This window comes from Ochotona princeps, chromosome 21 (genome assembly GCF_030435755.1).
Source record: "Ochotona princeps isolate mOchPri1 chromosome 21, mOchPri1.hap1, whole genome shotgun sequence".
Classification (NCBI taxonomy): Eukaryota; Metazoa; Chordata; class Mammalia; order Lagomorpha; family Ochotonidae; genus Ochotona; species Ochotona princeps.
Window position 1 is genome coordinate 16,502,875 of NC_080852.1, and position 24,855 is coordinate 16,527,729.

General features: G+C 41.8%; 1 protein-coding gene across 5 annotated transcripts in view; it reads left to right on the forward strand.

The window, feature by feature from the left end:
* The window catches only part of CADPS (calcium dependent secretion activator), a 431,573-nt gene that overhangs the window by 233,685 nt on the left and 173,033 nt on the right, over positions 1–24,855 (forward strand). For all 5 annotated transcript variants that reach the window (XM_058678713.1, XM_058678714.1, XM_058678717.1 and 2 more), the window contains exons 7-8: positions 10,847–10,958; positions 19,308–19,447. In XM_058678713.1, coding sequence (XP_058534696.1) covers positions 10,847–10,958; positions 19,308–19,447 — 252 coding nt within the window. The remainder of the gene's footprint in view (positions 1–10,846; positions 10,959–19,307; positions 19,448–24,855) is intronic.

The window sequence follows — 24,855 nt, forward strand, 5'->3', positions numbered from 1 at the left end:
TGGAAATTTTTTGAGGACTCATTTATTTTTTATTGGCAAGTCAGATACACAAAGAGCAGGAGAGGCAGAGAGGAAGATCGGTCTGCTGATTCTCTCCCCAAGTGGCTGCAATGGCCAGAGCTGAGCCTACCAGAATCCAGGAGCCCGGAGCCTCTTCCAGATCTCCTATGCTGGTACAGGGTCCCAAGGCTTTGGGCTGTCCCCGACTGCTTTGCCAGGCCACAAGCAGAGAGCTAGATGGGAAGCGGCTCTGGCAGGATTAAAACCGGTGCCCATATGGGATCCTGGAGTGTGGAAGATGATGGCTTTAGCTGCTAGGCTACCACCCTGGACCCCAGTGTTGGAAATTAAATAAGGATTGGTTGGCTGAGACACAGAAAAAAATGAATGAATGCACTTCCTGCAACCTCATGGGAACTTGTTTTTGCATCTGCTGTGCAGTGAGCAGTTTATCTTCTCTAAAGAGTCTCAGGAACTTAATAAACCAGTGATAAGAGGAAGGAAGTTGGGTGATGGGGATGCAGTCTTCTCTGATGACAAAACCAGGTTTTTCTCGCTGGTGGGAGATATCTTAGGCCACACCCCGAGCTCCATTTCAGAGAAGACAACACTGACATTAAATTCACATGATGCATTATCTTCCAGAGATGTTCATTTTGACAATTCCTTCCATACTTCTCTGCTACTTAGCTTCAGCCTTGGAAAATTTGCATTTTTCATTGGTCATTGATATGTTTTCTTGCAAGTCAGCATTCAATAAATAATGAATCTGAGCTCTCACAGCTAGTTATGCTCTTGAAATATATAGGCAAAGTTGCACTTCTGGTTTCTAATCCAGCTTCCAAGAGGCTTGAAAAAGCTGAGCAAACTGAAGGTCAGTATCTCTTAGAGTCCTAAGAGCCTGAGTTCGCACTACCAACTGATAGACTGGAAAGAGAGGGTTCAAAGGTGTGCTGGAAGTCAGTCTGCTAGCACATTTTACAAAGATACAGTGAACATCATTGATATGGCAGAGATATTGGAATTGTCATAATAGTGATTTAGAGCAGTTATGCTTAATACATTAAGAGCTTTACAGAAGCTCCTGTGTTTACTTGGTCTCTAGCTTCACTCTTTGGTGGTCTGAGAAGGTGCACGGTATGATTTCGACTTTTTAAAATGTGCTGAGGCTTGTTTTGTGGCCTATAACATGGTCAATTCTGGAGGAGGTTCCATGCACTGATGAAAAAAGAGTGTATTCTCTGTCTGTAGGATGAAAGGTTAGATAGATATCAACTAAGTCCATTTGCTCTGGAGTTTGAGTGAGTTCTGTTGTTTCTTTGCTGAGTTTCTGGTTTTTTGATCTGTCCGTTGATGTTAATGCGGTACTAAGGTCTCCCACTATGATCATATTGGAATCTGTTTCTCCCTTTAAACCCATTAATATTTGTTTCACATAGCTAGATGCTTTGGCATTTGGCACGTATACATTTACTGTGGTGATCTTGCTAAATGGATCCTTTGAGCATTATGTGGTATCCTTCATTTCTTTTGATGTTGTTCACATCAAAGTCAATATCATCTGATGTAAGAATGTCTACACCTGCACGTTTTTCCTTACCATTTGCTTAGAATATCTTTTTCCACAATGGCCAGAGCCAAGCTGGTCCAGAGCCAGGACCCAGGAGCTTCTTCAAGGTCTCCTACATGGGTGCAGGGTCCCATCTTTACTTGGGCCATCCTCTACTACTTTCCCAGGCTACAGGCAGGGAGCTGCATGGGAAGGGGAGCAACCAGGACATGAACAGTGCCTGTATGGGATCCCAGGAGTGCAAGCCAAAAACGTTAGCCACTAGGCTACCTTGCCAGGCCCAGAATTTTTTTAAGTAAATGGTGGAAATCAAATATCTAGATCTTATTTTTAGGACAACAAAAAGCCCCTCTTCCACTTTATAGGTAAGCAAACTGACTACCAATGACTTGGCCAAGGTTACAAAGTTAGTGATAAAATAAGGACTGACCTGCAAGCCCCCCATATGTGCATGAGTGCTGTGTAGTTTCTAGACCAATAAAATTGAAAGACTAAAAAGAATTAACATAAAGGCAAGTAAGGAAATAAATGATACAAGTGATAATTGCTTTTAGGTTAGTTTTAACAACTCTCCTATTAAAATGCTGTTCCAGCCACCTCCTGGCACTGCCATGCTCCCTCTCCTGTTTCACTTACCTCTGTGGCATTGACCAGATTTGTGATGCAGGTAGCAGATGTGAAAGTTCCAGCAGTGAGCTAGACAGGGTGCAAGAGGCAGAAACAAGAACGTCATCTGTGAGACCAGCATTTCCTCCGATGAAGCTGGGGCAGCCGTTAAAAAACAGAAATGAGGAAGAAAGATTGAGGCTGAGGGTTGGACACAATCAATTTCAGATTCCTGGAGAGGAGACATTCCAGTGAAAATGTCAAGAAGCCAAATCAAAGCCTCCAGCTCTCTGCCTCCCAGAAAAAAACTCATTTCGACAAAGCCAATGTTCATTTTTGTAGATGAGAGGCAGCTTAGCTTCCCTAGAACACTAAAGGCCCAACTCACTTTCTGTCAATTAGTTTGCATGAGACATACTGAGATGGCACAATTGATTCACTTGGAGTCGTGTATCATGCAGTCCACCTGAAAGGCAGGCCAAAAGATTTTAATGCAGTTGTCTCCAGGCGATGATTAACTTTCCCTGTTAGCAACAGAACCATGGTGCTTTCATTCCCTGAAATGACACTTTTCTCTTATTAAAGCCCACAGCCAATTTTATGAACCCTACCAATTTAACACCCAGCCCACATGAGCCATATACCTTGAAAAAAATGCAAATCTAATCTCTGTAGCATGAATTATGGCCTTATGCTGAGCATTGCCATGGCAACAAATGACATCACCCCCTAACCCCAGCCCCTACATGCCCAAAATCCAATTCTCTGATGATCCCTGTTTGCCTTAACCTGACTGTGTTTGGGGCTTACTCACCGATGCATTTGTAAATATCATTCTGTTGTCAAAGGTTTATAGTGCGTGTTTACTATCATTTTTGGAGGTATATTCCCTTTGTGACAAGTGTTGTGGAGGTTTTTTTTTATTGTTGTTCATAAGGGAAAGAAATTCTAATGAAATTACTGTGTGTATTTGATTAGCAACATTTGCTGATAACATATGGTCTGAGGAGGCTTCTGCAAATACAAGCCTTTAAATAGTAAACAGAGATGTGACAGCGATGAAGCAGACACTTCTACAACACACAGTCTAAGGTGGCTTTATCCAGAAATTTCTGTGAGCCTCACCCCACCCCAAGCAAATCCCTCCCCTCACTTTCTCCCACAGATCAAAGGATTCCTTTTCAAAGTAGTGGCACTGAGTGTGCCATTGGTTTAGAGAAATTATGTGCTGTGACTTTAGAAGTCAACTCCACCTTCAAAAATATGAATTATCTGCTACTCAGGTTTATTATTTGGTATTAATAATGATGTAGTATGACTCGATGAATCAGCCTGCTCAAGTGGCTCTGGAAGCAGCATTTGGACACCACGTGTCTGAAATGCTATGAAGCTCAAGCCCACATCCTCCATTATGGTGAGAGTGCTAGAAAGAGCTCCATGTAGAATATAAAGCAGTAAGTGGGCCACCATGGGGTGAACTGTCCTTGTAAATGCGTGTTTACAGTTCATCTGTGTGAAGGTGAGTACACGTCTAATCTGCTTGTGAACATAAAAGTGCTTCCTCTCGGCTGTGCCAGCAAATTAAGTGTTTATAACAAGGATCAGCAAACCTTTTCTGTAAATGGCCAGAGAATAAATAGTTCAGGCTTATTGACCATATGGCCTCTGTCAGGCCTGTTGCTGGAATACAAAAGAACTGTGCTCTAATAAAGCTTTATTAATGGACATAGAGATTTGAATACCATATAATTTTATATGTTTTTAACATGTAACACTGCAAGATAGTATTCTTTCATTTTTTGAGCTATTTAAATAATACAAGCAATTTTGTCAATTCATGAATCATACATAATCAGGTGTAAGCTGGACTTGGTCCACTGCCATAGTTTGCCAATGGCTGGATTGTAACCCTAAAATGGATGCTTACCTTTTTAATGCTTTCTTTGTGCCAAGTACTGTGTGAAACACTTCGTACAGAACAGTTTATCTTCTCTATTTTCCTCCACTTTCCATCCGGAGTCAGTACTATTCATATCCCCAGTCCATACATGTGAAACAGAAAGTGGCGTTATTTCTGTACATGGCATCTCTCTATGTGGAATGTAATATCCGTGAGGGCAGAGTTTGTATCTCGCTCCACTCTGGATCCACAATAGCTTCTTACACCATGATTCAGGAAGGAAGTCCTAGTATGAATTACAGATACAATCCCTGAGCAGTGAGCGCTTGCAGGCCAAGCAGCTGAACTGTTCATCTATTTATCCTTCTTACAGGAAGGGCTTGTTTGGCAGAGACACACGTGTCTCTACGCACGTTTCTTCATATTTGGAGTGACACAGCCAGCAGTAGCATTTTTTTTCTTGGCTAAAAAGACCAAAATTCCTAATGATTTATTTTGTGTTTGGTGGTATTTTCCAACATTGTACCCATTGGCGTGTGTATGTATATATATATATATATATATATATATATATATATATATATAGTCTGATGACATGATTCTGCTGAATGTTTGACTGCCTCCTCATTGCTAAACAAATATTCATTTTGTGCCAGGGTGGGTGCTGGGTGTAGGAAATAAAGCTTTTTAAAAAATCTCCCTTTCTCCAAAGTGTTCTTTGAAATCTACAGGTGACAGAAACACAGGTGATTAGTAAATCTCAATTAAATACTGTGTTCATAGTTACTGAGAAGCAGAAAAAGCCCATGGTTAAATGTGTGAGCTTTGAGGCCAGAAACTCTTGTTTTAAACCCAGTTCTGTGATAGCCTTAAATTGTGTCCCAGTTGCTTAACCTCCCTAAACCCTACTTCTCTTCTTTTATAAGGTGGCAGTCATAGTGGAATGTATTACATACAGCTACCAGAAGGATTAAATGAGATAATCCTTAAAAAGCAATAAGCCCAGGATCTGACAAACCATAAACAAAACCAATGACTCAGTGTCTATTTTTAATGTTTTTGTTAGCAGGCCCTGTGGTGTGACTGCATTGACAGAGAGGTGAGATCACAGAACCAGGGACATGAAACCCATTTTCCATTAATCTACCTCTTATTCAGAGAGCTTAGTCAGGTGACCTTTCCAACCTGTGCTTGTGATAAATAATTTCACTCTTGGGCCTGTTCAAATCAAAATATAATTGTCTTCTGATTCTGGTAAACTCCTAAGAGACATTCTTCTTGACAGACATAGTCAACTGCATGAGGGGGAAAAAGACATGGGCAGAGAAAATGCAATGATGAGAACTAGAACTGTTTGTTGGCATGTGACTGCCTAAAATGCCTGAGTTTGATGGCGTGTGACTGCCTAAAATGCCTGAGTTTGTTGGCGTGTGACTGCCTAAAATGCCTGAGTTTTTTTTTTCTTTTTTGATTCTTTCTCCACTGACTAATTTGCATGAAATATAGCACCCTCTGAAGTATATTAAACATGAGCAGTCCAAATGCTCGCAACCGTTGAAGTTGAACCTTTTTCCTTTTTATGAAGGTGACTTCTGTTAATGGGAGCAAGACAACTGCTAGTAGAGGCAGTGAGGGAGGTAAGCCAGAGGCAGGGTGGAAAGATGGGGTTGTGGAGTAAGACTGCCATTTATAGCCTCTCTGAGCCTCAGTTTGCTTATCTGAAGTTATGTGGTTTTCCTGCTATTGTAGGCATTATGTAAAATACTCATGAGGGTTAAAAAATGCCTCAATGACTATATTACCTTTGAGATGGGAACTGTTGTCCAAAACTTATTAATCTGAATAAATATTGTCTTCTTTTTAAGCCAGTTAATTTCATGGATAGGGAAAATAGAAATTTCCTGACTCCTTTTTACAAAGCAGAGAGGAACATACTAAACCTTGATTCTCCTAAGAATAGAGCATGTTGGCAGAAGAAGCCAGAAATAATTTCCACAAAATCCAATGGCAGTAGCTATGGGAAAGCCTTGTGTTATCAGCTGGTGACAACCAACATCCACGTTGTGGCTATTCTTGGTCCAGGCTAGCCAGAGTGGAGTGGCATTGGACTCAGAGATGGATTTATGGGCATGTGATCCATGCAGTGATGCAGAAATGGCTAAGAAGACACCTGCATTTGATTTGATGTCTTCCTATTCCATCCTGAAATTCTTAATTTCATCTTAGGATGTGTTTTGTGGAGTGAAGTCCAATAAAAGAATGGAGCACATTTGAGCATAGAAATACACCTTTTTTAATTATAGCATCTCTAAGAAGCCTTCCTGCTTTATGAACATGGAGTCCTATGTATTTGCTTTGCATTAGGCCCTGGAAATTATATAACCAGTCTCGATCAGCTTGAAGGATTTGTCTTTTTACCTGCCACACAGGCCAGGTTAATGTTTTGAAATATGATGGATACACTGGGACTCACGAGTCACCAACAAGCAGACCTAATGGGAAGCCAAAGGCACAAATGCAAAGGAAAAAGCAGCTTTCTCCAACTGGATGGGATTGCCAGGGAAGTCTCCAACAACTTGAATTCCAGAGATCTTTCTCTGCCCCTTGGCTTGTGTCGCATTGACTGCCTTTTCAACTTAATATTCTTTGATAATAGCAAGGATTTGAGCAAATAGGGTTGCTGCCCAATAATCAGACTAGAAAATTCCTACACACCAGACCCATAGACAGTATCATGGGGATACAGTAGGCGGTCCCTCCAGGCACCAGATGCAAATTCTTTGTAGATTCATGTTACAGTCTCTCTCTTAAACGCCTTTGGTTTCCATCAGGAATCTTCCTTGTCTCCATGACCAAGAATGGTGGATGAGAGCTGGTGTACCACAGTAGATTGGGCTACTGATTGTGATGTCAGCATCCCATATAAGTACCAGTTCAAGTCCTGGCCCTTCTGCTTCTGATTCAGCTTCTTGTTGATGTGCCTGGGAAAGAAGTTCCAAGTGCTTGAGACCCTGGCTGCTGATTTCAGCCTGAACCAGACCTGGCTACTGGGGCCATTTGAAAAATGAACCAGTGGATGGAAGATCTCCAGCTTCCCCTGAACCCTCACCCAATCTCTATGCCTGTCTTTGTTTCTGTTACTCTGCCTTTCAAATTTTTATTGGGAAGGCATTTTTATAGAGAGGAGAAACAGAAAGATTTTCCATTTGTGGTTCATTCCCTGAATGGCCACAACAGCTGGACCTGAGCTGTTCCAAAACCAGGAGACTCTTGGAAGTGTCCTATATGGGTTCAGGGTCCCAAGGACTTGGGTCATTCTCCTTTGCCTTCCCAGGCCACAAGGAGGGAGTTGGATCAGAACTGGAGTAGCCAGGACTAGAACCAGCACCCATATGGCATGCCTGCACTTGCAGATGGAGGATTAGCCTATTGAACCACCATGCCTGTCCTGTCAAATAAGTTGATCTTGAAAAAGAAAAAGAATTGGGGCTGGGACCAAGGCCTCGAGGTTCAGTCTTCACCTGTATGGTCAGCATCCAATATGGGGCCAGTTTGAGTGCTGGGCTACCCCACTTCCAATCCAGTTCCCTGCATATAACCTGGAAAAGCAGCAGAAAACGACCCAGGTTCTTGGTCCCTTGCACCCATTTAGAGACCCGGAAGAGGCTCCTGGCTTCAGGTTGGCTCAGCTCCAGCCATTCCAGCCATTTGAGGCGTGAACCAGTGGATGAAAGATTCTCTCTCTTACTCATTTGCACTATCTCTGTCTCTGCTTTTCTCTATAACTCTCCCTTTCAAATAAAAATAAAATATATTTTTAAAAAAGTTTAATACAATCATAAATAATAAGTTAACATTTATGTTTTTTTACCAAGGTTGCTAATTCCTGAGGCTTATTTCTAAGAATCATGACAATAATAGCAGTAAAAACTATAAGATGAGGATTAAGAGATGCGAGTTCTGGTTCTCTCAGTCACAAATGGCTGGAATAGCAGAAACATTATATTACATTTGTGCTCAGTTTTCTTATCTGTAAAGTGGTAATAATAATTGTTTTACCATTTGCCTTCTGTCTACCATGCTTCCCTCACAGATTTTAGGGCTTTAGTAAGTGACTTGAATAAAAAAATGTGCTGGACGTATGACCCAAAGGATACGTGATTCTCACTGCGACAAGGAATCATTTCTATGCTTTGGGAAATGAGTAGTGCCAAAATGTGTTGAGGTTTTCATCCTGTGCTAAACCTGCAGTTGCTTACTCTGATCATACTCTGAAATGAGCTTATTTAATACCTAAGGAAATCAAGGCACTGGGGTGATCGTTAACTTGTTCCAACCCCCAGAGTTCAAATGTGACTAAATCATAATTTGGATTAACATATCTGATTCAGAACCCTATGCCCTGTCCCCTTTGCCTGGACAAGGTTTCCCCTGTCTTAAGAACTCAGTGCCTTTTCTGACAGCCACAGTCGAAATGTTTCACATCTAATGTTTCAGAGCTATATTTGAAAGTTATCACTTCTTCTTCTGCTACAGGCCATGTTCTCTCCCTGTCTCTGGTACAACTGCAGTGTTTTCTCAATGGTTGTCATGCACAGAGATCCTCAATATGCTGGGTCCTCTCTCATTTTCATTGTTCTAGAGCTCCCATCTATTTTCTTTAGCATTTCTATGACATCAAGCTTGGTTAACAGGATTTATTTCATGAAATACAACAGTTGAGACTAGAAGTCAAGGTTTCTTAGTTTAGTTTACCAAAGAAAAATACAGGCAGGCAGCAAAATAAGGCAAAAACAGTTAAACCCATTCCTAGTCAAAGAAATACCCCTAGTGAACATTTGACCTAAACCTTAAGATGCCTGCATCTTGACTCAGACTGTCTGAGTTCGATGTCCAGCTCAGCCTCCTGGCTCTAGCTTTTCACATGTGGTGACAGGGAAGAGCTATAGGGCAGCAACAGTGACTCAAGTGACTCAGATATTACCTACCACATGAGAGAGCTAGCCTGGGTTTCTGGCTCCTAACTTCAGCTGATGTGTACATCTGGGTTGTGAACCAGCAGATGGAAAACTACCTTTCTCCACTGTCTCTGAAGTAAATGAATCAATTTTTTAAATGAAAACATTGATGACAAACTGGCCTAGAAAAAAATGAGAATAATTATAGTTAGCCAAGAAAGGGACAGTGTGTGATTTATGCTCTCACTCTCCAGTAGTAGGATAGTTACTATAAAAAGTGATTTTGTTTATAGAAAGCACTTTGGAAACAAATGTCTCAAACCTTCAAAGTAGTAATAATGAGACCAATTCCTACAGCATCATGTGAGCTCTAAATGTTTCCTGATCTGCTGGGTCTCTGTCCCAAGGAAATAATCAGAGATCAAAAGTTAGTGTGTAACCAATTTCAGTAATAACTCAGAGGTTAAATAAATTATAATACAACTGTAATATGCAGTAGTATAGAGTCATTTTTATAATTTGGAAAATATCCACTACATAAGGAAAAAAATTTTTAAAACTACATGAAAGTATACTTATGCTGCTTCCTATTTTAGTAAAAGAGTATATGTTTGTTTAGTCAGGTCAAGCACCAAGCACTGCGCTAAGTATGCAAAATAAACATATACATTCCCTGTGCTCCTGCAGCTTGCAGAACATCGGGGGATTCTGCTTTTAAAAAAATACACAGAGATCAGAACTTGTGTATCCATTGATTGCTAGGACACAAAATTAAAAGCTATGCAAATGAGAGTTTAACACTGGAACCCAATTTAGATTGGGAGACCAAGGGGCATGTTCCTGGGAAAATGGCATTTAAGCTGAGCCCAGGAGAGGCAGCAGAGCGAAGGCTCAGGTGGGGATGAACATTACCAACTAAGGAAAGCTAAATCTGAACCAGGCCTGAATGGAAGAATTAGGAAGTTCATGAGATGGGAGCAAATGAGCCACAGGGAAGGGCCCAGATTGTACCATGAGTGTGAATAGCTCAGAGATCATGGAAGGGTTTATGGAAAGGGGGTCAATGCAATCCTGAGAGGTCAGTCTGGTTGCAGATACAGTAGAATGACTAGAGATGGGTGTTTTTTTTTTTTTGTGAGAATAATGATGAGCAAATACAGGGACCATATTAGAGCCCCCATTTGGTGTATACACAGATGAAACAGCCTTCTGGGAAGGGCTGCATAGACTTAGAGAAGGAAATGGCATTTCCCACATCCACATCCTTTGCCTTTCCAGTCCCTCTTTGGGTTTGACAGGATGGTGTGCCACTCATTCCTTCAGTCATCTTTGAATGCCAACGGACACAGGATTTTCTACCTACCCAGTGCAGGTGCTACCATGTCCTGCTAAGATCAGGTATCAGATCAAACCAAATGAAGTCCTATCTCAAAATTTAGAGCTGTACTTTCCAAGAACTAGATATTCAAAGAATGCAAAGAAATTTTAGTGGTTGCCCTGGAGTTGTTTGTAGGTATAGCAACTACATCAAGGAAAGTTCTTACCAACTTGATTTCATGCTAATTTTAAGTGATTCCATATAGTGCTCTGTGAAGACCCCTGGCAACTTTCTGAGCATCTGTCTTACATTTTACTAACACATTAATTAACACTTTTTGTCACTCTGGCAGCTTTGGAGGGAAGTGAAGGAGGATGTGACAGCCAATGCTGCCTTGGGTTAACCCTGCATTCACTTGAACTGGGAAAGAAGAGAAGGGTTCAGCACTGTGAAAGTGAACATGTCCACAATGACATCTCTGATTCTGTCCACAGCTGGGGCACTCAGGGGGACTTCTCCACGACCCACGCACTGCCGGCTGTGAAGGTTAAGCTGTTCACGGAGAGCACAGGTGTCCTGGCCTTAGAAGACAAGGAGCTTGGGCGGGTAAGTACTCCGCATTACAAGGGAGCATCTAAGAACTCCAGGGAGTAGGTCTCCTGTGTAGGTGTCCAGTGAAAGGCTCACCATGCTGCAAGAATCAGAAGCAGCATTGGCAAATGTTAAGAAACCCAGCTGAGGAGTTGAAATCCTAGGATCTGGATTACTACTACCCAACAATGTTAAAATTAGTGCAATGATGTAAAAGAGAAACCAAAAGAAATCTCTTAGTAAAAAAAAAAAAGTTCAAAATACAAGCCCTCAAAAATCTTACAGAGTAACACTTTGTTTACACCCACAAGGGGTGTCACGGTGAAGGTGACAGCTTACAAGGCCCCTGGTGGAGGTGGGCTGTGTTTGGGAGCGCAAGCCCCAATGCAGTTAACTGATTTACTAAAATGGTAAACAACTCATGAAGTTGCCTGAATTCCCTGGAAACATACAAAGAATGTGTTGATTTAAAATGTCCTGCCTCCAGTAATATCCAGAGAGTGTATTGAAGTATCAGATGGCATTGGTAAGTTTATCTCACTGGTTACATGATGGTTAGCATGCCTGATTACCAACAGCGACCCGCACCAACTACTTTGTCAGTCCAAATGTCCTCACAATTCATGAAAAAAATCTCAAGGAGTGGTCACAGCATCTGAGGCAACAAACACATTTCACCTTGCATCTCGGCTATTCAACAGGCAGCTAGTAGTATTTTCAGAAGGTCGGTTATCTCTTGCTGTCTCACTTGCTTCCCTGAACCAACGCTGCTCGTAATACAGCCCAGCAGGGCTTGTCAAGAGTTGTGTGACAGGCTGCTGCCCACATCTTCAGCCTGCTGTCTCATAGCACCTGTGTATTTCATTGCCTTGCTACACCAGATTCTTGCCTTCCTCAAGGGACTCTTGTCTATGCAAGACTGTCCCTACATCCCAATTCTTCTAGAGATGACTTTTTCTGCCTAGCTGGCATCCGCACATATAACTTTTCCTGATTGCCCTTCCTCCTTCCTTCACTGTATCAGCCCCTATTCACCTGCTCCAGTGATTTTATCACCAGTGAGAGAAAGGGGAGAAACTGACAGAAATCTTGGTACTGGGTCTTAAAAGTTCCCTAGGAATAGAAATCTAAACTATGGCGTCCTCCGCCCTAGGCTCAGAAGCCAGTATATAGGCTTTCTGTAAATTTTTAAGACTTTGTGTGCTCTGAGCCTCTAATATGTCCTCCGGAGAATAACGAGAAACTGTCTGCTCCCCAGATAGATGCACACATGCCCCGCCTCCTGTGCTGCTTTCCTTTGCTTCCAGCTTCCTAGTCTAGTTGACCTCTGTAGAACTGACCCAGAGTCATACGAGCAGGACCTAGACCACAGGTGGAAGTAAAATTAGGATTACATAAAGCTAATGGAAGAGAGTGTGCCCTTCTCCAGAAAGGGGTGGTGGTGTGAGACGAAACCATTCATTGTTTTTTTTGAGAAATGATAGGTATTTCTGCTTGTTCGGGGTTGGGGCCTTCTTTTCATGTTTGTTCATACCTTTCCCGCAAAGGCAGATACAAGACTTCTGAGAACATCTAACACCCAGTATCTCTGTTAGTGTTGAAAGAGAAATGTGTAGCTGACCCATCCAGCCTGTGTCTCTGAATGGATCTACTGGCAATCACTTACAAATGCAGGATGTGCAGGGATATTAAGACTGTTTTCTGGAGGGCTGATACCCATAATTCATCAGATTCTTAAGACTATTTATGCTCAGAAATATTAAAACCGGGCTCAGTGCAGTAGCCTAGTGGCTAAGGTCCTCGCCTTGCACACATCAAGATCCGACATGAGCACTGGTCCATGTCCCAGTGACCCTGCTTCCCATCCAGCTCCCTGCTTGTAGCCTGGGAAAGCAATCGAGGATGGCCCAAAGCCTTGGCACCCTGCACCCGTGTGGAAGACCTGGAAGAGGCTCTGGGTTCCTGGTTTCTGATCAGCTCAGCTCTGGCCGTGGCATCTGCTTGGGGAGTGAATCAGTGGATAGAAGATCTTCTCTGTCTCTCCTTCTCTCTGTATATATGACTTTCCAATCAAAATAATAATAATAATAAACAAACACATTTTTAAAAAAAGAAATATTAAAACCATGAGGCTTTTCAATCGCTTTGTTTTCTTGCTAAGAAAACTGATGGCCCTGGAAGACAGGAAACTCCTCTAGAGCCACCAGCCTGTTAGGGGTCTGTTTCTCAGTGCTTACGACTGGCCAGTACTAAGGGCCTTCAGCCCTCATCCACCCTTTACAACTCTATAGGCACAACTATGATCTCTCCTGTAATAGATGAGCATGCCAAGACTCAGAGACATGGAGCAACAATCTACTCATCTCCAGGGCTGTTTCCACTGTTCCGCATTATTCCTACACAAAAATCAAACCCTAGGCTACTCTCTAATGGTGAAGATACAAGCCTGACACACCTCACAAATCCATTCATTTCTTTGTGATTCAGCACAAAACTTCTAGCCAGTGCACTGGGACGGGTCGGCCTGGCCCTCATGCAGCAGGGCACCCCCTGCTGGCAGGGCACCCTCTGGCAGCACCTCCTGGGCAGCACCTGGCTGCCCTTACAAGCCTGTCTTTTTTTTTCTTTTTTAAGATTTGTGTATTTTTATTGGAAAGGCAGATTTACAGAGAAAAGGAGATACACAAAGAAAGCTCTTCCATCCACTGGTTCACTCCCCAAGTGGCTGTGACGGCCAGAGCTGAGCTGATCTGAAGCCAGGAGCTTCTTCTGGGTCTTCCATGTGGGTACAGGCTCCCAAGGTTTTGGACCATCTTCTAATCCTTTCCCAGGCCACAAGCAGGGAGCTGGATGGGGGAAGCGGGGCCACCGGGGCATGAACTGGCACCCATATGGGATCCTAGTGCAAGCAAAGCGAGGATTTAGCCACTAGGCTACCACACCAGGCCACGGATCTGTCATTTTTAGAGGAAGTTGTCTCCTTATACCCCACACGCTTCCCAGGCTGAACAAAGCCATAGTCAGAATCCTGGTATTGCATGTGTTTCTTTAGTAGCTTTTAGTTTGTCTCATTGGTGTTATGTGTCATTTTTATTAACCCTTTTAATTGGCAAATAATTCATGCTTATTATAGAGCAAATTAAAATGGATTTTTTAGTAAAAATTAATGTTTTCCCATCTTTCCCTAGTGTCCTTTCCCAGAGTTAATAATATTTTTAATTTATATCCTCTCCTTTAACCAGAGTGTATTTAAAATCTGGGAGAATATATATATATATATATATATATATATATATATATATATATATATATATATATATTCCTGCTTTCTTAAAAAGCACAATTGGAAATTATTTATAAACATATTACTCTATACACTGCTGGAAATACCAGTATATTCACTAAATTGACTAGGTGCATATATAGTATTTTATCAAGTCCTCTACTGATTAATTTCAGATTATCTTTATCTGTATAAAGAATGCTTGAGTGAATAGAGTTCATTTATATCTTTGCATATATGTGTACCTCTGTAGGAAAAATTTCTAAATTATATTTTATTGACTCAAATTTAAGTTTGTTTAACATTCATTTACTTATTTGAAAGTCAGAGTTATAGGGCTGGCAGAGTGGTGTCACACACTAATCTTCCACCTGTATTGCCAGCATCACAAATGGGCAGCTTTTCAAGTCCCAGATTCTCCATGTCTGATCCAGCTCCCTGCTAATAATGGCTTGGAAAAACAGTGGAGGATGGCCCAGGTCCTTAGGCCCCTGCACCCACATGGGAGACCTGGAGAAGCTCTTGACCCCAGCTTTGGGCTCACCCAGATTTGGTCACAGCAGAGATTTGGGGAGTAAAACAGCATATGGAAGATTATCTCTCTCTCTCTCTCTCTCTCTCTTTCTCTTTCTTTCTCCCTCTCCCTCTCTGTCCTTCTCTCCCCTTTCCATAATTCTGACTTTCAAGTAAAATAAATAAATATTTTAACCCTCCCCGCAAAAGGTAGAATTTCAGAGAGAAGGGGAGACACAATGAAAATGAGATCTTCCATTCCCTAGTTTGTTCCCCCAAATGTTCACAATTGCAGGAGCTGAGTCATTCTGAAGCCAGGAGCCAGGTGTCCAAGTACAGTAGCTAGGAATCAAATGCTTCCACATGGGCAACCAGCGCTGTAGTGGCAGCCTTACCCTCTGGGCCACAGCACCAGTCCTTAAATTTATTTCGGCAGATATTGCCCATTGTCCCCTAAAGAGCATAAGCTTTGATTTCTTACCCTCTCTTGTCAACACTACAAGATTATCAAATTTACATTTAAGGAAAATGATTGTGTGTTCACTGTGCCCAATGACTTTTTAGAAATCATTTATTATTATTATTATTATTATTATTCTCGTGATACCGTTTTATAAGTATAGGGATCCCCCACTTCTTCCCCTCCTCCCTCCCTAGTGTACCCTCACTCCATTTCAATGCATATTATTATAGTAGTACAGTCTTTTAGTAACAGTTGCAAGTTTAGCATCCTGCTATTTAAGTGTGTCATGGCATTGTAGGTATAGGCAAAAGTAGAAAATCCAATATCATATTGTCAAGGTGTATTTAACAGTTTCATTGGGAGCCATCCTTTAATTTGGGAGTAGAGACGCACAGTGCAATGCATTTTCACTTCCCAGTATGCTAGTCTCCATTATACAGTTCATTTATGAGAATATGTATATACTTGTTCTCCTATGTATCTATTTGTTTTGCATTTTGTGTGAAGGTTACCCTACATCAGTAATTAATTATCTTTTGGGGACTGGCTTATTTCACTGAGTATAATGGCTCCAGTTGGGACCATTTTGTTGCAAATGGTAGAATTTCATTCTTTTTAATGGCTGAGTAGTATTCCAAGGAGTCAATATGCCGCAGTTTCTTTAACCATTCTTCTTCTAACAAGCATGTGGGTTGTTTCCATGTCTTCGCTGTTGTGGATTGTGCTGCTATAAATATAGGGCTACAGGTCACTTCATTATATGCAGATTTCACTTCATGTGGTTATATTCCCAGGAATGGGATAGCTACATCATACAGGAGATCAAGTTTTGGTTGTCCAAGCACTCTCCGTACTTACTTCCATAGTGGCTGCACTAATCTACAATCCCACCAACAGTATGTAGGGTACCTTTTCCCCCATATCCATGCCAGCAGTTGTTGTTAATAGATTCCTGAATGTAGGCCATTCTCACTGCAGTTAGGTAGAAACTCAACGTGGTTTTCATTTGCAAGTCCCTAATAGCTAGGGAGTGAGAGTATTTTTCTATGTCTATTAGCTATATAGATTTGTTCTTCTGAAAAATACCTGTTCATTTCCTTTACTCATTTCATAACAAAGTTGTTTGCTTTGCTGTCCTTGAGTTTCTGATACTCTTTGTAAATCCTGGGCATCGGTCTTCTATCTGATGTGTAGTGTGCAAAGATTTTCTCCAATTCTGTTGGTTGTCTAACTTTGTTAATCATTACTTTTGCTGTACAGAAGCTTCTTAGTTTGATGTAGTCCCATTTGTTTAGGTATGCCCAATCATTTGTGCTGCACACAGAGCAAACAGGAATAATGAGAGGTGGAAGCTGTTAACCTCACAAAGTTATAGATCACAAGCATAAAAACTAGGGGTTACAGTGCACAGTGTCCTGCAAGTGTTCTGCTAGAGAAGGTAGAGCTGGGATGGAAGCACTTGACAAAATTCTGTCTGCTGAACAAGGATGTCTTCACAGGGACATGCCCATAATCAAGAGGCAGATAGAAATGTGGGGGGTTTTGGTTTTTGTTATTAATTTTATTTTTTAATAATAATTACAAGGTTGATCAGGGTGGGAAGGATTGAGGTTTAGGGAAAATTGAATGAACTCATTGCTTCCAAATTTGCTATTTCTTCTTCTTGTTCCTGGGGGAAAGGGAGAGACAAAGGGGGAAACCACTCATGACTTTCCACATGTCCCAGTACCCAGGGATGAGGCTGATTTTGTGTCAGAGATCACCTGAACAAAGGCCAGGGCAAAGCTATCCCCCAGCAAGCCTAGTTGTGTACCCACGTAACCAAAAGAAACAATGAGAATTGCAGTGCAGCCAGCTGCAGGGGGTGGCTTTGCATACCACATCAGCATTGCCACATCAAAGCACAGCACACATGGGCCTCAGCGGAGATGACAGAGTGCTTGATGAGCAGCCAGGAATGTCCAGATGAGGTGTCTCATCTGCTCAGCCATGCAAATAGCCAGAAGGACCCTCCTCGCTCGGCAGGGCTGATGCATACAAGAAGTCTGGCCAATAAAGAGCATGGCAGGGCGAGGATGGAGAGGAAAGAAAACCAGTCACCACCTCTTCCTCCACTCTGGAAGAAGGTCCCCCTGGAGAGTGACCACAAAGAGTGGGGAGAAGTCTTTGTGGAGCAGCCAGTGCTGTGAGGCACAACCATTGATGTGTGGTGGATGGACACCGTATTAGCCGTGGGAAGTCTGCCCAGACCCCATATGGCAGGCCTGTTCAGGAGCTTGGGTGTGCAAAGTGTTCCTCTTGCTTTGTTTGTCAAATATGTGAAGCACAAGAGAGCCAAGGAGCTTTCCTGCTGCCATACTGGCCATGTCTGGGATTTTGCTTACCAGCCTTTCCCCTGCCTGTCTTCTCAACCCCTCTGCTTTCCTGCCAGACTGGCTCAGTGCAAAGGATCAAAGTCAGTACCTTCCTATTCTGGTTTTAAGAGAGTAATGAGCAGACATGTTCAGTACAAGTGGCTGTAGTGCTCTACTATATGTATTTAATATTTATATATAAGCATATATATGTATATATTTAGTCTATAGTTGGTTGAATTCATGATTACAGAAGTGCAGTTACAGAGTGTCAGATGTATTTAAATATATACTGTATTTTATCTTTGGCCACTTCTATGGTTATGTGTGTGTTATATGTAATAAGATAGTACATTAATACAAGGCAAACATATAAAATATCAGCATGCAGATGTTGGACTAATTGCTCAAAGGTGTTTTATGGAAGGAGGATATGATCAAAACACTCTGGCAGCCTCTGGTCTGAAAGAAATCAGGCCTCCTTCTGTTTGAATCATGGCATGAGACATTGTGAAAGACAAGAATCTGGAGTGTGATGAAAATGTTAGCTTGATTTCACTGGGAAGAGGGACCTCATGAAAGTAGAGTCACATACAGGGATAAAAAAAATCTGCACAAACAAGGCTTGCCAAAGCAAGCTGATGTTTTTTCTGCCAGTCTCTCACTTTCACAGAGTTCATTACTCAGAAAGTCTGAACGCATCTGTCCTCTGAGATTATGCGGAACTTGCATAGCTATAACCAAGCTGGTATGGCATCTAGAAGGTTACAGTGCCCACTCGTTGTGAGTCCATCCTGGCTCCCTCCACCTGCCCTTCAGCTGAAGAAAACAGATACCATAGAAGTGCTCAAAGCAGCGTGCAACAAACCAGGGCATGCTGCCGCCACAGAAGCAAATCCAAGGAACAGCAGCTTTTGCCAATGTTTAGTATGTGTTCCCTTAATGTATGGAATTTTAAAAAATATTTCACTCCTCCCTGAGTGCATGTTCCCCACATCCCACAGGCTTCCGAAGAGTCTTGGACCACACCATGAAAAGTGGATATTCTGAGTTCTCTGCTTGCTACTTTCGCTTCCAGGGTCTGTGACAGTGAGAATGTAGGCAGAAGACCCAAACCAAAATGCCAGCTTGAAGCACATTGCTGAAAGAAGTTTTCTTCTTGCTGCATGTGCCCGTGCCCAAGGCAGGCAAATCTGGGTGTTATGTGATAAGACTTCCCAGCTCAGGTGAAGCCAGGCTACCGTGGGACACTAAGCGAGTGCCTTCCCTTCTGTGAATTTCAGCATTTCTCACAGGTCTCTTCTGTTTCCCACTGCAGTCTTTGAGGATGTGGTCCTCTTGAAATAGTTAAAGACATCTCACCACCAAAAAAAAAAAAAAAAAGGAAGTAGATGACAAGGTACTCCAATATGTGAAGATATTTCCTCTTTTCATATGTCCATCATCTTATGTAAACATTGAGAGTAATGAATCATCAACACTGTTCTGAATTTCTTTAGTTGTTCTAAACCTTTGAGCAGGTTCAGAGCAGAACCACAGAAATCTCAGTCATTGCATTTACATCTTTAGCCAGGAAGCAAGAGAAGGATGCAAGCGAATACTGTTTCAGTTCTTGGTCATAGCCTTTCGAGAGGCATTAGCCATAATGAATAGCTGGGTCTTTGGCTAGGAGCCCTGGAAATGACACTCCATTCCTCAAGATGCCCATATTGGCTAATTTTCTCGCTAAGATGAATGTTCTCTCCCTACAGGTTATTCTCCATCCCACCCCAAACAGCCCGAAACAGTCAGAGTGGCACAAAATGGCTGTCTCCAAAAACTGCCCTGATCAAGATCTCAAAATCAAACTTGCTGTCCGAATGGATAAGCCTCAGAACATGAAGCATTCTGGGTAAGTTTTTCTTCTCCAAGAGACAGTTTATGGCAAAAGTTCATTGGTTTCTCAAAACAAAATTGATCATCAGGGAAAGATGTGGAATGAAAGACAAAGAGTTTGCGAAAGGCTTCCAAAATATTGGGGGTTTTTTTGTGTTTACTCTAAGTTCCTTGGATTCTTAGGCTCACCTAATTGCATTTTTTTTTTTTTTTGCTGTCAAAATAGAATAACGTTCCTTCTCTTAATCCTCTGTACTTGTTTCAAGTATGGTGCAAAATCCTGCTGGAAAAATGCCGGGAGATTATGGTTTGGTGAGAATTGATGGGTTTCATGTTCCTTCTCATAGCTAAAGGCAGGTGACTGCAACTCTGTGTATTCATTGTCTGCCTCTTCATCAACAGCCACACCTTGAAGTGAGAGCAAGGTTCTAGATTACCTGCAGACAAACAATTGATGTTGAATCAATTTTAGTGTGGAGTGCAGCATTTTAGTGAATGAATGACATATAGAGAACTTGTGGTCATCTGTATTTTCTTAAGTTCACCAAGGGATTGAAAGTTTAGCAATTTCAAGAAGGACAATAAAAATAGATAAGATATAACTTTATTGTATATACCAAACCAACGATTATGTGCAGAAAATGTTTTGTTGAGCATGTGCTGAGCTGTGGCCTATTGAACTAAGTCACCTAGACTTCACTATTTTAGAAAATACAATCACTTGGATAGAAAGCGGGTCATGTAAATCTAAATTGGGGATTGTTCAACCAACTGAAGGCGATGAATCATTTCTCAAATATTCTGAGTGTCATTTGCCAAAATACTGCTTTTCTACTTAACCCCTCTCATCATTAGAAAGGTCTCATTAATACTTGTATTTGTCTATTTTTAACAGGGTAATAAAATATCTGAGCCACCTTCAGTTTATATAAAAGAGGTTGGTTTAGCTCAGTGTTTGCAGCTGAAAGTTCAAATAGCATAGCACAGGCTCTTACAAGGACCACATGGCAAACGGCAAGGGTACATATAGGGGGAAGAAATTAGAGACAACAGAGAGAGAGACTGAATGGGGTCAGGTTCAAGCTTTTATGAATCCTACCAGGAGAACTGAGAAGAGTCCTATACAGAAAAACATTAAACTGTATCAATGTATCAAGGATGTGCACTCTAAGGCGCTCCCACTAGGTGCTGCTTCCTGCTCGTCCCCACCATGTTCCAACCCCACCAGCCTGGGAACCAAGTGTCCAGCACCTGAGTCACGGGACAAATGGCATCTAAATCACCAGAGTTCTCTTGTAGGAGAAGCGTGTGTTCATAAAGGATTCAGCATGGTCAAATGGCCATGAAAACTGAGGGGTTGACTTATAGTCTAAAAGTTGGAAAAATTCCAGAAATCCTTTCTCAGAACCATCTTCTACCTAAGCCAAGCTTAAACAGAAGCCCCTGAAAATCCAGAAGGACGGAACCAGTATTAGTAGGTGAGCATTCAAGTGGGTGAACAGGTTTCAGCAACATGTGGCCAGGAAGAAAAGAATATGACTGTAGCCATGCTCCTCCAAGTTTCAGGAGCAAAGGAAGCTTCTGGCTGCAGACAAGTATAAATCCTTACCAATCACGGTAGCAGAGAGATTTAGAGAAGGATGTCAGAGAGACCACAGGCCGTTCATGAGCTGGACTCCAGTTCCTGACATCAAGATCTGGTTTGGACTTGTAGGATTTGTATTGCATCGTCTTAAGGCTGTGTGAATTCCAGAGCTTAAGACAGGACAATGCATAACTTGGTTTGCTTGAGGTCATGGAAAGGCTGGGAAAGCATGAACCTGGTACCCGCTTCATCCCTTTTCGGCTATCCAGGATGAAGTACCAGCAGCTTTGCCTCAATTAACACTAGCATGTCATTAAATGTTTATAACGTCAGCCATTCTTCCTTCTTTCTATACTCCTTGCATGTATTGTACAAATGTTAGTGGAATTTCTTCCTAACATCTCTTATCCCTCAGTGCTATCATCATAGTTTAAGAACAAGGGAACTGAGAATCCTATTAGATTTCTAAGATATACAAGGAAAGAGCTTGCATCTTAGGCAAAATATTGTCTTGTAAGCAGTTTCTCAAAGAACCAGAGTGTAAGTGAGCATGGTAGAGAAAGGAAGAGGAAAAAGAGAGAAAAGGACAGATAAAGGCAGAAACATGGAAAGAGGGCAAGAGCATGAAGAAATGAATCTGTCCTTCAGTCTGCTTTATTTTTGTTTTGTTTTTGGTCTTCGTTAAAGAGATCAGAACCTCAATCCATGTTCCATGCCCCTTTGATGCCCTAAATCAATAATTTTATAAACACTCTCTCCCCTATTCCCTACAACAACCACTTACCATTGAACAGAGTTCCATTTTCCACATTCTCTTCTTTCATTCTGTTAAGTGGAACTGATTCAGACATAGAAATTTTCCGGCAGATTCATTTGTAAATTTATTGACTTGTCCCAGGCGATCTGACCTTATAGACAGAAGAAATACTTCTGATGGGTTCCCTAAATATCTCAAGTAAATATACTTCCATTTAAAAAATATTCCTCGTGAGGGCTGGATGGTTGAGTTGGTTAGATAGAACTAAGCTTTAATACCCATTGACACGTACAAGAGTCAAACGGGATGGGGGACAGACTGGTCTTCTGCTACACATACTGGCAAACCAGGGTAGGGGGCGGGCCTGGTGGGGGTTATTGTGGGTCACCCCGACTAGGCTGCAGCTCCCACTGGTTTGTGTGAGGGCCGAGTACGTGCTGGGCAGAACCAGACTGGACTGCAACACCCATTGGCTCCAGTGCAACTCGGGACTGAAAACAGAACCAACCCAGCAATTGCAACCACCAGCTGATCGTGGTGATGGACTGTGCCGGGCCCTGTGCTTGCTAGAGCATACAAGAAACTAGTCTGGGAATACCTCAAAGTTTCTTTGGAGATCTCCCTAATCGAACTGCTGGACTCAGAACTCTAATCAAGAAAAGACAGAAGACAGAGCAGATCAATCATTCATCTCAGCTATATGTTGGCAGCGATATATGGGGCAAACGGAGACTTTATGATGGACCATATCAATCAGTGGACGACCTCATCGAGCGAACCTGGCAGCGATTTATAACCGGAGAACTATTAACACCACTCGAGCACATATCTCAGAGCATGCCCCACATCCGGGACTCGGGGTGGGCGGGAAACTGGGTGGGGCTTCCCCCTCAATATCCCCCTTTACCTCAGATACAAGATGGAAACAATGTGGACATAATAGTATTACCCACTTCCCTATCCCCCTGAACCTTTTTTTTTCTTTCTTTCTTTTCTTTTTCTTTCTTTAACTGTAATTAACTATGTAAAGATTGTCAACAACACAATAAAATAGATTATAAAAAAAAAAATAAATAAAAAATAAAAAAATAAAAAATATTCCTGCCAGGAAATATAAAAGGATAGTCTAAAAATAGCTCTGAAAAGAGAACAATGAATACATTCATGATAGCATCAAACCCAGTATGGACTAAATTGGGGGCAAACAACCTTACTTGCATAGAGAGTAATCCAGGGAAAGCAAATGTATTTATGGCCTGCATTTTTCTTATCATTTAACTTAAAATAACTTTATTGAATCCCATTGTGTAGAAAAAGAGGCTAGAAAAAATGAGAGCCATTGTCACAGCTTGGAGAATTGGGAGAGAGAAAGGAATTTGAAAGAAACATGCTGAGGTAATCAGTTGTGTCAGCATCAACTGGTAAAGGATCTGAGAATTACTATGCAATAATCCTTTTTGATGTGCTCAGTGGTTCCTTAAATGAGTCACTGAGCCATTCAGAATAACTCACTTTGTTGAATTTAAAAATGTCAATGAAAAAAATCCACCCTACTTTTCTGGCCTAAGATATTAGTATCTGAGCCTGTCAGAATTAGCAGCTTCTCATTTGTCCCCTTTAATGTCCATGTGGAGTTTTCAAGTTCAGGGAATACATCTGCATCTATGTTTTCCTTCCATTGCCAAAAGAGTCCCCAGAAATGAGTTGTTACTATCATCCTGTATTACTCACAATCTGAGACCAAGATCCTTGGACTCACATCTGATACTTTCTCTCCTTCATCTATCATCAAATTTATTTCATTTCACCTTTGTGTAAATCTGGATTTAACCACTTCCACCTACTTCAGCCTCACTGAGCCTGCATCCTTCTTGCTGTCACTCATTGCCCTGGTCTTGTAAGAAGCACATTCTTTGCTTTTCTGCCTTTGCCTCCTTATGGCCTATTTCCTCCTTTAAAACCATGGTGATTTTTAAACTACAGTCAGAACTTGCCACTCTAATGCTGAAAAACCTCTAGTGCTTTTCTGTCATATCAGGGTGAAAGCCAATGTCATTTCCCTGGCTACCAGGACCTATCTGTTTGACCTGGTCACTGCTCCAGCTTTCTTTTCCAAAGTCTCCATGTACCCCACACCCATCTGATGAGGTACCTGTTATCCTCTGCCTTGAACCTGCCCTCCAGCAAACTGTGAATGTCCACATGGCTCACCTAGACCTCTATGTGTCTGTGCATCTTAAAGCACTCACTCGTTAGCTCAGCTTAGCCATACAGCAGTATATACTGAGGGTTCTTCAAACAACTCTGTGGAAAATTTGTATTTGAAAAACCTCTGTGTTGACTTCAAATAAGTTTGACACAAATAAACATATTTTGCTTCTATTGCTGCATGAACCTTTTGAAGTACTGGTGCATATTTCAAAAATATGTTGTGTACCATTTTGTTTTTCAATTTAAAATAAATTCAAAAGAATTTTTTAAATCAAGTGTAAAAGGAATTTCTGATTTTGTGATGCACCAGGCACCTGGGCATCATGGGAAGTCACCTGCTTCCTCAAAGCCAGGCATCAGCGTCTTCCTGGGCAGCAGCAGCACAGCCCCAGCTACATGTGGTCTCATGTTCCGTTGAGGCAAAACTTTGGCCAGTTCCTGGTAACCATGTCCCTCTTAGCCCTTCTTACTCCTATGAGGTTCCCATGGGTAAGTTCTGATTCCAAAGGAGCAGAGCCTAAATGAGTAAGATGGATGGAGAAAATGGAAAAGAAATGGGAAGACCAAAGGAATAAAGATGTAAAGAGAACAAGAATATGAATGAAAGTATTTGTCCTCCATCCACCCTTATATTAGGGGCTTCCTTAAAAGGATCAGAAGCTCAACCTCTGTCCCAGGCCATCCTGGAAATGTCCTTTGTCCTGCACTAGATCCTCAGGCCCAGGCATCCAGAAGACACACACGCACACAAAAGTCATCTCCATAGAAGTTATCTTCTGTGCAAAGTTACCAGCCATGTGCAAATATAAAGCTGATCTTGTAGATACTTAACCCACAGAGCTATCTTATTAATATCTATCAGATGCAAATG